The sequence below is a fragment of the Hevea brasiliensis genome, unplaced genomic scaffold (assembly GCF_030052815.1).
Source record: "Hevea brasiliensis isolate MT/VB/25A 57/8 unplaced genomic scaffold, ASM3005281v1 Scaf1, whole genome shotgun sequence".
NCBI lineage: Eukaryota > Viridiplantae > Streptophyta > Magnoliopsida > Malpighiales > Euphorbiaceae > Hevea > Hevea brasiliensis.
In genome coordinates, this window is record NW_026614585.1 from 9,361,384 (window position 1) to 9,375,942 (window position 14,559).

Genomic DNA, 14,559 nt, shown 5'->3' on the forward strand with positions numbered 1-14,559 from the left:
GTTATATTTACTTTAATATTAATAGTGTTTTTAAATTTTGTATAAAAATATTCAAATAATATAATGAATAAAAAAATTTATAAATATATAATTTTTTTAATATTTATAAAATATTAAATATATATTAAAAAATAAATATATTAAAATAAGAAACACATAAGCTCAATTAATTTTAATTTTAAAGACTTTTATGAGGTTTTAAATTTAATTTTTTATATCAATATTAAAAAAAAATTATATTAAATAATTAAATTAGGTGGGTTAATCAAGTAACACAGTTTACTAATAAATCATTAAGTCAATTGAGTTATTCCCAGTTGCTTTTTTAACTGCTTTAATTACAAATTTGGATTAATTTGAAAGTCGATCGCTGATTTGACTGGCTAATTTAACTTAGGTTTAATAACTATAGTATTATTTATAAAAGTTGATCGTTTTAGACATAGTTTCAGTATATTTATAAGTTGCTTCGATTTAAAAAAAAATGATGTATTATGATATTTGAATATTCAAAGTTTAACTCGCTTATTTAATAAGACTAATATTTTTTTTAGTTAGATGTTATTATATCCCTTGTATATATTTGTAATTTAATTTTTTATATATAATTTTCTGTTATAAAGCATATTATATGGTTATTTAATTTCATAAAAAGTAAAATAAATTATTTTGTTGTAAAAAAATAATATAATTTAACATAAATTTATAATCCAACTCATAAGATTTCCGTAAAATAATTATTTTTTAGAGTTAATTATGAAAATTTTATTAAATTAAAAAAATAAAGTTTTTTTTATGTAAAAAACACATATAATATTTTTAAAAAATTTAAGAGATAAATTATATATATTAAAGTTTGTTAAAAATTTATAAAAACAGATTTAGGATTTATTAAATATTATTTATTAAATTTTTTAAAATATATTATATGTGTTTTTTTATGTGAAAAAACTTTTTTTTGTTTAGTTAATAAAATTTTCAAATAGTTAATTATTTTACAGAAAAAATAATATTTTACTAAAATTAGGTGAGATGAGTTAAAAATTTATGTTAAATTATTTTATTTTCTATAATAAATTAATTTTATTTTATATAAAACCAAGTAACATAGAATAAAACATGATATAATATTATGAGTATTATAATTATTATATCTAATTATTTAAATTTAAATATTAATTTTACTCTTATTTCAATTAATTATATAAATAAAAAATATTTATTAATTTAAGAATTATAATATTTTTTTGGTTGTATCATATTATTATGAAAGTTATGTATTATATTATTAACATATAATATTAACTTAATCATAAACTTAAATGTAATATGATGAAAAATTATATAATAATAAGTTTTAAAAATATAAATGGGTGAAAATTTTAAAAATTAAAATAAATTAATAATAAATACAAGTTAGCTCAATGAATTAAATTTGTTCAATTATAAACTTAAATATAATAAAATGAAAAAATATATAATAACATATTTTAAAAATATAGATGTGCGAAGATATTTAAAAATTAATAATAAATGTAAGTTAGATCATTGAATTAAATTTGATCAAACTCTATTATTTTTTTTTTAAAGATTGATTTGCTTATATTTTTTTTTCATAATATTAAATAATGAAGTTGCATAATTAAATTAATGTCAAAGAAAATTATCTATAAAATTAAAAAGTATGATGAATTTTAAAATTTATTTTGCAGTTTAGTATATTATCATTATAAATTTTTTATTTTTATTTTTAATATATTGATTTCGTTTGATATTGATAATAATAATAAAATTTAAAAAATTTCATTTAATATCTATAAAATTTTGTTTTATCATTACATTTATATATAACTGCTCTTGTAAGAATGATATCTGTGACATATAAAAATTTTAAAAATTTAAAGACTTATATATAGATTTTATCCATTGAATTAAAAAAAAATGACACATACAAAAATATAGTAAGAAATAAAAAAAATTATATTATATGTTAAAGTTAATTAAACTTATTCTATTACACGAAAATATAAGATTTAAATATAAAAATTTATTCGTTATTAAAATTAAAAAAATATAAATATATAATAAGTAAAATAATTGTTGAATATTATTAGAATTTCATATATATTGACATGGATACAAATTTTTTTATTTAATTAAATAATTAGTTTTAAATAATAATTTATAATTATGTTAATTAAATAGATATTTTTTAATAATAATTTTATAATTTAATGTTATAAGTTGTAAATATTTAGAATAATGAAAAAAATAAATTAATGGAAGTGATATCCAGTAGTTAAAGTTTTTTATTAATTTTATTATAATAAATTAAACAATTTTTAACTGAATAAGTAAAATTATTATTAAAATAATATTAAATTTTAATTTGCATTAATAATGATAATATTAAAATTTTAAATTATTTAAAAATTTAACAACAAATAAGTCATCGTTAGAAATTATTATCGATAAATTTATATAAAATAGTTTCTTGTATTAGCAATAAACTATTATCGTAAAAGATAATTAACGACAGAATTTTGTCACTAATTATCTTATTAGCAATAAATATATAAATATATTTTTATTAATATTTTTATAAACAATATAAATTATATATGACATTTTTTGCAATATCAATATTTTTTTTTTACTTTTATATATATTATAGATAGATTTAGTTAAATCATATAAGAGTTTTTTTTAGAGCGGTAATGTTTTGAATTTGAATTTGAATTTAAATTTTAATAAAAAAATTAATTTATTTAAAAAAATAAATTTGATTATATTGTAAAAAATAAAGCTAAAAAAATTGAAATAAATTTAAGTTGAATTATTATTTAAATATTATCAAGGGAGGACCCACAATAGATATTATATAACTTATAGGTGGCGCCCTTTGACCCCCTCCCCTGCCGCCCAATTTATTTTATTGTAATAATAATATGCTAAAAATATTTTAAAAACGAAAAGATAATAGTTAAATATCCATTTAGAATATTTTAAAAATAAAAAATATTAAAAATTAAAAATATAAAAAAGGGACAAATAAAAATAATAAAGAAAAAAAAACTAAAATTATACATGTTCTTTGATATCTCTTTATTTGATTTGCTTCTTAAATTAATTCTTAGTTCTCGAATTTTTATAATTTTTAATTTTGATTTATAAGCTGAAGTTTGCAATTGAATAGCAAAAAATCAATCATTTTACTTGAAATTCAAATAATTAATCCATAATTTTAGATATTGATTATTTCATAAATGCTACTATTGTTTTTTTTCGAGTATCAATTATTTTTTTTTTTTGTCTTTAACATATTTAATAAAAATAATAAATAAATTTATACTTTTATATGTTTTAATTTATAATTGATCAATTGACACTGTCTTTTATAATATATAGTAAGTTTTTTTTAATAAAATATAATTAGTTTAATATTAGAATGATTATATTATAAAATATTTTTAATTTAAGATATATTCACTAATAAATTTATGTGATGATCTATTTATATAAATATTATCAAATTTATATTATTTAAATATTTTTTTAAATTAATTATCTAAATATTTATTGAAAGCCATAAAAAATAAAATCAAAAAATTTAAATTCCATCTCATAAGATACTATTTTTTAATCATCATGGATAACTCATCATTTCTCAAGATACTATGAACATCTTTTCATTGATACCGACACTCATAAAAGTATAATAAATCCTGCAGTATTTTCTGAGAAAGTCTGAATCTCTCATTCTCTCATTCTGAATATTTTTATACAGCAGATAAAAAGATATTCAGAATTGATCTTATTATAAAAAAAAATCTATTGAAATATAATTTTTTCTAATGGTATTATTTGAATAAAGGTGATTTATTTTAATAAATAAATGTTTATTTTTTTATAAAGTATGATTGATAAATTTTAAAAAACAGAATTGAACATGGTTGAACCCGCACCGCACGTTGCAGAATTGAATAGAACTGATTTTTTTTTTTTTCCTAATTCAAATGCTTGCTGAATATATTATTTTATACTATTAAAAATTTTGGCTGTGTTTTAAAGTTTTATACATTTTAAATTTTATAAATATTTTATAATATATATAAAATTAAAATATTATTTAAATTTTAATAAATAAATTAAAAAGGTAAACAATAAAATGTTTACACTAAAGGCGGTTTCATAAAATGGGCAACGCTCTTCTTCTTCGTGTAGGACATGACTCTTATTCTTTTGGCTCTGTCCGATTAGACTGGGATGGGACAGTGGGTTGGGGTACGAAACAAACATGATGGTATGTTGTTAATATTCTTTAATTTAAATTAAAATAAATAAATAAAATAAAATAAATTAAAAAAAATCGATTAACTTTAAAGTCTAAATTACGATAAATTTAAAATTTAATATTATGTAAAATAATAATTTAAAAAAATATATATTTTTTTTATTCAGAGCCTCTATGCAAAAGTGTGTTAATAGTGGAAGCAAGAAAGAAAACAAATACTAATGATTTATCGTTTAGTGAAACAGACAGAGAAACCCTGAGCTGATGCTGCTGGCCACAAAATAAGAACCTTTCTCATCCCCCAAAAATGACTTTAAAAGAATAAATATAATTAATATTTTTTAATTTTAATCACAAAATTATTTTTAAATTTTAATTTATAATATAAAATCTTATAAAATTGATTTCGATAAAATTTTATTGCTTGTCGATTTTTCGTTTATCAAATTGACTTTGTGGGTATGAAGATAAAATTGATTTCCCTAATCTTCTTCTTTGCTCTTTTTCAATTTGAATTTTTTTTTGCATCTTTTACACGTACATATTTTGGCAGAAAAATGTTTAATTTTGTCCTGATAATTTATAAGAAAAGTTTAATTTATCACATTTTTAATTTAAAATTTTCAATTCAACTCAAAAATTAAAATTTGAACTAAATTTCTTATTTTTTATTTAAATAAAAAATTAATAAATTTAATTTTTTAATTTTTTTAATTTTAGGGTTAAATTGAATTTAAATTGAAAATTTTAAATTAATTTATATAAAATAACTCAATTAAAGTATCTAATAAATAAATATAAGAGTGAAATTAAACTTTAAGACATATTTTACGTCTCTCCCTCCACTCCTCCCACAGTGATTGCCTCTCATCCATGGGCCTCCATTGCTCGATCCCATCCTTCACATGCACTTTGCCCTCCTCGTCATCGACCCACACCATCTAATCATCTATGCCCACACACGCCCTTTTTCGCGATTGAACCCACTAATGCTTACCATCCTACCATTGACAATAAAGATATTAAGTTAGGGTTCTTGATTGGACCGTACAAATTCAATCACTTATTACTATTTTTTTTTACAAAATATATAAAATTTTTATCCACTAATACAGTCAATAAAATTCACTAATCTTAAATGAAATTCTATATAAAACAACTTGATCATGAACAAACAAATAGATCTTTAAGTAGTTTAACAATTAAACAGTTCTTTGAATTTTCTGTGCCTGATTTGAAAATCCATAAACTAATTGCTAATAAGCGAACACAAACAACAATCACAAACAATAATAACCATATATTTCACTAGAGGAATGGGCTGCACTATTAGACCTCAATAGAAGAAAATCAGCCTCTGCAAGCAAGTTCCGGACAATGCGTGTTGATCCAACAAAAAGGTGCTTCCACCATTGATGAAGAGTACATAAACCTCCAAAATAATTAGGAAACTATCGTATCTGATAATCATACACGTAAGAAAACACACAGAAACACAAGATTTGGTGGTTTATTTCAAGAAAAGACATAAAAACTAAAAGAAGAAAGGAAAGCTAAGGGAAAAACTCAAAAACACTAAAAAAAGGAAAGAAAAAGATCAAGAAAAGTTAAAAAGTGGAGGGAGGGAGGTGCTGCCGGCCAAAATGGCTGGTAGCACCTCATCTGCGAGATGGAACAGGCTTGAAGAGAAAGTTGACATGGCAGCGTCCAAGAGAGAGAAGATAGGGGAACATAAAAAGAAAAATCAAAATATTGGCTTAACTTGAATCATGATGAAAGCTTAGTACTTTTGCAAATAATATTAATTAAAATATAAATATACTACTAATTATTGGGAACAAACTCATATTCTCAATTTCTTCTTTATTATTAGCTTTCAATATCATTTTTTTTAAGTTGTTATCCCATCTAGCCCTTTTCGCTCACCAACCCATTATTAGCTTTCAAAATCTTTTTTTTTAATGGTAAAATGTTTAATTTTTTTCATATGTTTACTGAGAAGTTGAATCTTATTTTTAATTTATTTAAATTAATTTAAAATTTTCAATTTATATTTAATTTAATTTAAAAATTAAAATTTATATTCTAATTTTCTTAATTTCTTAATTTAGATAAAATTTGATTAATTCAATTTCTTAATTTTTAGATTAAATTTATTTATTTAAACTCAACTCAACTTAACTCAATTCAACTAAGCCTTTATCCTAAAAATTTGGAGTCAGCTATATAGATTCTTTTTCTTCACTCTAAATGATTTTGGGTTAAGTCCTCGAAAATGTGTAATGCTTGTGAGTCATGTTGTACTACTCTCATCCAAGTCAGTTTAAGTCTACCCCTACTTTTCTTTCTATCCTCTAACATAATGTGTTCTACTTGTCTAACTAGAGCCTCTGTATGTCTACGCTTCACATGACCAAATCATCTCAATCTCCTTTCTCTCAACTTATCCTCAATTGACACTACTCCTACCTTTTCTCTAGTACTCTCATTATGGACTTTATTTAGTCTAGTATGGTCACTAATCTACCTTAACATTCTCATCTCCGCAACTCTTATCTTAAACACATACGACTTATTCAGTGCCCAACACTCACTACCATATAACATAGCCGATCGTATGGCTATACGGTAAAATTTTTCTTTCAACTTATTGAGAATTTTGCGATCACATAAAACTCACGTGACACATCTCCACTTAATCCTATGACTAACATCCTCCTCACATCCCCCATCTACTTGAAGGATTGAGCCGAGATATTTAAAGTGATTATTTTTGGGCAGTACTATTCCATCCAAACTAACTCATTCCCTATCACTAGTTCGGCCTTCACAAAACTTACATTGCATGTATTCTGTTTTCGTTCTACTTAACTTAAAAGCCCTTTGACTCTAGAGTGCTTCTCCAAAGCTTTAACTTTCTATTGACTCCTTCTCATGTCTCATCTATCAGAACTATATCATCCGCAAATATCAAGCACTAAGGGATACTCTCTTGTATATGTTTCGTCAATTCATCTAAAACAAATATAAAAATGTAAGGACTTACAGCTGAATCTTGGTGTAATCCAACTGAGAGAGGAAAATCTCTTGTGTCCCCTCCCACTATGCGCATAATAGTAGTTACTCCTTCATATATATCCTTCAACACTTATATGTACCTAATAGATACCCTCTTTTATTCTAACATTCTCTATAAGATATCTCTTGGAACACTATCATAAGCCTTCTCCAAATCGATAAAAACCATGTGTATATCTTTGTTTACATCTCTATATTTTTTCATCAAACTTTTAATGAGAAATATCGCTTCCATAGTTGAACGATCGGGCATTAAGCCAAATTGATTGGGAGAGATAGAAGTGTCCTGACGTAGTCTATGTTCCACAACTCTCTCCCACAACTTTATAGTATGGCTCATGGGTTTAATTCCCTTATAGTTTGAGCAACTCTGTATATCTCTCTTATTTTTAAAAATATGTACTAAAATACTTCTCCTCTATTCATCGGGCATTTTCTTTGAGTTTAGAATCTTATTAAACAATTTAGTTAACCATGCCACTCTCATATTTCCCAAACACTTCCACACTTCAATTGGTATTCCATCAGGTCCACAGGCTTTACCTACTTTGATTCTCTTAAATGCTTCCTTTACTTCTAAAGATCTAATCCTTCTAGTATAATTCACATTCTTTTCTATTGCTATGTAGTCTATATTCTCGCTATTACCACTTTGACTATCATTAAAGAGATTATCAAAATAATTTCTCCATCTTTCTTTAATATCCTCATCTTTCACCAACACTTTTCCTTCTTTATCCTTAATGCACTTAACTTGATTGAGATCTTGATATTTATTTTCTCTCCTCTTGCTAATCTATAAACATCTTTCTTCCCTTCTTTAGTTCCAAGTTTCTCATATAACTTTTCAAAAGCCTGCGCTCTCGCCTAACTAACTACCTTTTTTGCCTCTTTCTTTGCTATCTTGTATTGTTCATATGTCTTATTATTATAACACTTAGGTAATTTCTTACACCATTCTCTTTTTCTCTTCACTGCCTCTTATACTTTCTCATTCCACCACCATCTATCTTTTGAGGGTGGTCCATGTCCTCTAGACTCTCCAAGTACTTTTCTGGTTGCTTCTCTAATCTTTGATGCCATGTGTATTCACATACCATTGGCATCCACATCTAGCTTCCATACTAGGGACTCGAAAAGCTCATTTTTAAACTTCACTTGCTTTACTCCTTTGAACTCCCACCACTTTGTTCGAGCTATATTATTTCTTCTAATCTTACTTGAATTGTTCTTAAACTTAACATCCAATACCACCAACCGATGCTGACTTGTTAAAGCCTTTCCTGGAATGACCTTACAATCCTTGCATATAGCTCTATTTGTCTTCCTGATTAAGAGGAAGTCAATTTGACTTCTATGTTGCCCACTTTTGAAAGTCACTAAATGTGACTCTTTTTTTATAAAGTAGGTATTTACTAGTATTAGGTCATATGCCATAGCAAAATCTATGATATTTTTTCCCTCCTCATCTCGGCTATCAAAACTAAAACCTCCATGAACATTATCATAACCTTGCCTATCACTTCCTATATGTCCATTCAAATCTCCACCAATGAAAATATTCTCTTCATTCAGTATGCTTTGCATTAGATCATCCTTATATTCCCAAAAACCTTTATTTACTCTCACTATTTAGTCCTATTTGTGGGGCATAAACACTAACTACATTTATTGTTTCTCCTTTTAGTACTAGCTTTACTAGTATAATTCTATCTCCTACTCTTTTCACAGCTATTACAGCATATTTCAATGTCCTGTTTATGATTTTGCCCACTCCATTCTTGTTATTCTCCTTTCCGGTAAACCACATTTGTACCATGAGTTACCCACTTCCTTGTTTTTTTCTCCTACTCATTTAGTCACCTAAATGCAAGCAATATTCACTCTTCGCCTTTCTAAGATATCCATAAGCTCCATTAATTTTTTTGTAAGTGATCCAACATTCCAAGTACCAACTCTGATTCTCTTCCTATCCTGTTCCTTCCTAATTAATCTCCTTTTATGATATCTTCTATTGCTCTTTATGTCTATCTTGTGTTCTGTTCCACTATCTATTCTACTATTTGTTCTATGGACTAACTTCTTTACCCACACCTGTCCTTAATGTGGGAACCCTTGCTCATTTAACACCACACCCGGATGCCGGCATGGCGAGTCACTTTCAGTGAACGCCCTATACCCTTGCATATTTCTCACTACAATCGGTCTCTGATGTAGCGCGTCGTAAGTAGAGGACGCCCCAATATTTATATCATTTGAATTCATATCATGAGATGTGACGAATTTTTACACTGATTTTCACCTACCGTAACCCTCTTCCTTTATCTGGGCTTGAGACCTACTAAGCACAAACTACTTAGGCGAAAAATTAAAAAATTTAATTTATTAATTTTTGAATTAAATTAAAATTTCAGAACTAATTTAGATATTCACACTAAAAAATACTGTATAAAAAATATTTCTTAGTTTTCTGATGTTTATAAAAATTAAAAAAAAATAATTTCAAATTAGGGCTCCTAATTTTTTTTTTTTTTTCATTTTGAACTAGCTCCCAGTTTGGTACGAAGAAAGGTTTAAAAAAAAGGAAAAGCCATGGGTAAATGGGAGAGTGGAAGCAAACGTACGTAAGGTACAAGAGAGAAGGGGGATCTAGCATTGTAGACCAAGACCCAACCCTAAAAACAGCGTGAATGACGAATGAGTGGAAGTTGTCAGGCTGACTCTCAGTACTCTTTGTGAACATTGCACACGACCACTTTATAATATATTTCATCTTTTGACTCCTCAAATTGAATAATCGAATCCTGCCTAAACCTCACTGTTTTAGTTTTAGATGATGATATATCCCAATAGCATTCCAAACAGAGAGTGCCAAATAGATTAAATCCGTACAATTCCTTTCAGAAAGTGCCAATTTAAGTGGAGTCATGAAACATGTATATGGGCATTGGAGAAAAATTATTCATCTTTTCTCTCTCTCAACAACCAATTAAACATGCACGCACCACCATATCCACAATCAATTTGTATGCTTGTTCTTAAATTATCAAATGTGTAATTGATTACTGGCTAGAAATCTCTTAGAGGGTTAGAAAAGAACGGAATTTTTCTTTCAGATTTTCTTTATTTAGCGTTTTTTTTATTCATTTCTTTATTTTTTTCTTGATGCTGTCCTTTTTTTCTTGATAAGCAGGAAAAATTTATTCAGAAAAATTTTGCTGCTTTCCTTGTGGATATACTCTGAATGTGGGATGCGTTAACTCATGTTTGCTTCCATGGCGGCTATTATAGATCTGTACTCTTAACCCTTTCTTGATTTAGTTAATTCCTTCTAACAAGAAGAACAGTCTTTCTTGTTTAATTAGCAGTGCGTTTCTTTCTTTAAAAAAAAAAAAAAAAAAAAAAAAAGAACAGTGTGATTCCCAGTTGTGAGTTCAAAGTCTCAAACCCTCAAACCCAAAACCAGAGACATAGAAGACCAACCCATCATCACCATCCACAACGAGAAACCAACAGTACCCACCCTAGCTTCTGAAGAAAGCCCTTGGTCATCTGGGTTGCTAGCTTCTGTGAAAACAGGAGAAGTAGAGTGGTGGTAGGAAGGGGAATGAACTGTGAGGGGGGAGTAGTACTGGGTTCATGATGAGTAATAATGATGATGAGAGAAGGAGGTTTAGGTGGCCAACGATGTCAAGACTGTGGAAACCAAGCCAAGAAAGACTGTATTTACATGAGGTGCAGGACTTGTTGTAAAAGCAAAGGGTTTCCGTGCGAAACACACGTCAAAAGCACCTGGATTCCTGCTTACAAAAGGCGCCAGAGGCCTCAAAATCTTGCTTCTTCTTCTGTTGCTGCTGCTGTTCTTTCTATGCAACAACAGCACCCTCCAGAACACAACCCTAAAAGGCTTAGAAGAAATCTCTTAACAGGTACCTCTATTAAATCTTTGTCCTTTTAGATCGATCTATACGCTAATCAGAGTAAGGGAGCAAGATTTCCTTCGATTCAAGAAAAAGCTTTTTCTTGATATGAATGTGATATGTATATTGTAACCCTAGATATAGCAGCAGCTCTCTTTTTCTTTTCTGTTCTACTGTGAGGAAGGGTGTAATTCTGACAAGAAATATCTTTTAAAAGATAGATTTTTGCTCATCTTCCTTGTTATATTTTTTTTTTTGGATGATTTTCTTTAGTTTAAGGCTTTTGAGGGTGCTGCTAATCTGAACCCTTTACTTTTTAGGTTTAGAAGTGGGGAATTTTCCTGCTCAAGTGAAAACCATGGCTACATTTCGTTGTTTTCGTGTGAGTTCCATTGATGAAGCAGAAGATCAGTTTGCATATAAGACGAGTGTGAGCATAGGAGGGCATATTTTCAAGGGCATTCTTTATGACCAAGGCCCCGATCTAGAGAGCTCCTCCAGCTACCTGCAAGACCCTAATCTCACAATTGCCGGTGCCCTAACCGCTGCTACCGCTTTAGCTTCAACCTCTTCATCAGTTGCTGCAGATTCACTTGCTACTTCATACCCGTTTCCCCTTAATGCTTTCATGTCCGGTACGCAACTTTTCCTCCACCCAAAATCTTAGGGCTTGTTTGGTTTCATCACCAGAGCAGGACAAAAAAAAAGGCCTTTTTTTTTTAAATTGTCAATTTGATTCGATTTTGCAAGGAAACTCCCATCTCCCCTTCATCACTATTGCTATATATATCTACGTTATTATTATTAATAGTCTTTGAACTGGAAATGAATAAGGGAGATCATGATTTATGATCATCATGTTCATTAATTGTTGAAATTTCAATTATGATACATATATTTTGATGCTCAATTATATGATCTTGTCTTCGAAATTAATTAATTAATTATTCTATTAGATGCTGCAGAGATAGGATTTTCAATTTGTCTCTTCTGGTTCGCCTAAATATTTCTCCTATTTGTTATATGCATTACTGGGTTATCAGGCTAATGTTTCTCATCCCTTTGTTTGTTTATCAACTTCGAAGCTGTTTTTCTCCTGTTTCTTCGTTTCTTTGCCTGCTTGAAACTAGACTATATAGACCAACCTGCTAGCAACCAAGATTTTACATGTTTATTATATAAATTCTTGTTTCGCCAATGCATGGGCATCAGACCCAACAAATAAAAAATTCATGCACACAACCAACCACCCCCATGAAAATTAATATATATATGTACATATATAGAACACTTGCTGCTTTTTGTATGGTTCAATTGCTGGCATATATATAAACTGCAGAAAGATGCAAAATGTTCACTGTATTTAGTTTGTAAACTTTCAAGCTAGTTCATTAATTAATCAGGACATTGATCTACTCTGCATTTAATCATGAATGTTGATGTTATTTTATGTCTTAACAAATGCTTTGTGCCATTTTAATGTAGATTTGAACGTGAATGCAGTACTTTGTACATAAAATTTAATCAGGGCTGTAAAAGCTGGAGGAATCACCCTATATAACTATAAAGCACAAGCTAAACCCTTTTTGTTTAGATACTTTAGGTTTTAATTAAACACAAGAAAGATTAGGTGGGCATCTTGTGAGTTTTTAGAGATAATGACTTTATTTAATTACACAAGCACTAGCATGCCTAACATTTTCTTTTTATGCTGAAGAGATTATCTCTCTTACTATATATAAACATTAGAAGCTTTAATGACATAGAGATAAGTAGCTGAAATTTATAAATTTATTTGTGATGAAAATTACTTTTAAATCCCAATTTTAAAAAATTATCATTATCAAATTGATCGAGTGTAAACACCTAAATATAAAGAAAATGCACAAGAATATATGTCTTCTACTGAGAAAGAAAAATGGGTACAAAGGTCATAGTGCACTATTGGTTTTTTATATATATAGTGTTAGATACATTCATTCTCTTAAAGAAAAGACCATATAGTGGATTCTCACTTAGAATAAGCTTCTAGTTCTAGATATATATGGCTTTCCTAATATAGTTACAGTGAAAAATATTTCTTTAATGTAATGAAATGACTTCTCAAAGGAACATATCCTGCAATTTGGAGGAACAAGAAATTCAATCAAAAGTACTGTACTGTTAGTGTATATATGCACTTTTGCATTGGTGGAAATATATCAATATGGCCATATATCCACCATTAGATCATTGTGTGATCAAGAATCTAACAGCAGTGGGTGCAAGTATTCATACAATGATTGTCAAAGAAAGATTAATATATATATATATATATATACATGGGTGATTACTATATATCGAATGTCTTTAAAAAATAATTCACTGTCTTGTGCATATACGCGTGCATGAATGTGCCAACCATTTCACCAGTTGTGCATATATGCCTTGCATGAGATGCATAAAAATCCTTGATCATTTGCTTCATTAAGTATATATATTAATAACCATTAGCTATAATATATGTTATAAGTCTCCACTTTTCTTTGCTTATTTTTATTTAAACTCGGTCCACCATAGATTCAAAATATAAAATATATGGTTCCACATGTTTATATTTTAAGTTCACAATGAATTAGTTTTAGATAAGAATTTTCCCATAAAGAAGCCGCGCACTGATTAGCTATTAATCAGTTACATAAAAAGCTAGAGAATATGCGAATTAATTAATAAGATCCTGCTTCCACATTCTAATTTCTGTCCTTGATTACACATGCTTGAGCTTAAATTATTCAAAGTGTAAAGAGAACAAACATATATTAAAAATTTTTACTTTGTTCATGCTATTCTTTGTGTTATAATTATATATATTATGGGAAAAGTCATTGGAGAAAGTAATCTTGTTAATTAAAAGTATTCTTATAATGCTAGGCCTTAGCTGCTATGTGCATGCATGGTGAAATCTTTATGAACAACATCTTTCCATATAAATTATATTATATTATATTAATATTATATTATAAATGCAATAACCTATTAATCAACTAGCTAGTGTGTGCAAGAAACATGCAAAAAATTAAAGGAAAATTTAGACATTATTATTATTCTTCTCAAGTATCGATTGTTTTTCATAAGTATGGCTAGAGTTATAATTTAATTAATTAAACATATTTGTTTAACAAATCGATCAATAGACAATTTTAAGAACACAATTCCTTCGGGAAAAAATGTCCATTCATGATTCACATATATTAGTGAGATGATATAATTTTTTTTGTCATATTAAAT

At 27.3% G+C, this 14,559-nt stretch overlaps 1 protein-coding gene across 1 annotated transcript; it reads left to right on the top strand.

The window, feature by feature from the left end:
• Window positions 1-10,200: 10,200 nt before the first annotated feature.
• On the top strand, window positions 10,201-12,202 carry LOC110652428 (protein SHI RELATED SEQUENCE 1-like). The gene is made up of 3 exons (XM_021808018.2): window positions 10,201-10,459; window positions 10,566-11,301; window positions 11,613-12,202. Exons 2-3 carry the CDS (start codon window positions 11,025-11,027, stop codon window positions 11,957-11,959), a joined length of 624 nt encoding a protein of 207 aa, XP_021663710.1. The 5' UTR covers window positions 10,201-10,459; window positions 10,566-11,024; the 3' UTR covers window positions 11,960-12,202.
• The last annotated feature ends 2,357 nt before the right edge of the window (window positions 12,203-14,559 follow it).

Coding starts and splice junctions, on each gene's coding strand:
- LOC110652428 (XM_021808018.2), top strand. CDS start 11,025: ATGATGATGAGAGAAGGAGGTTTAGGTGGCCAACGATGTCAAGACTGT. Junction 11,302..11,612: donor TAGAAGAAATCTCTTAACAG/GTACCTCTATTA, acceptor TTTACTTTTTAG/GTTTAGAAGTGGGGAATTTT.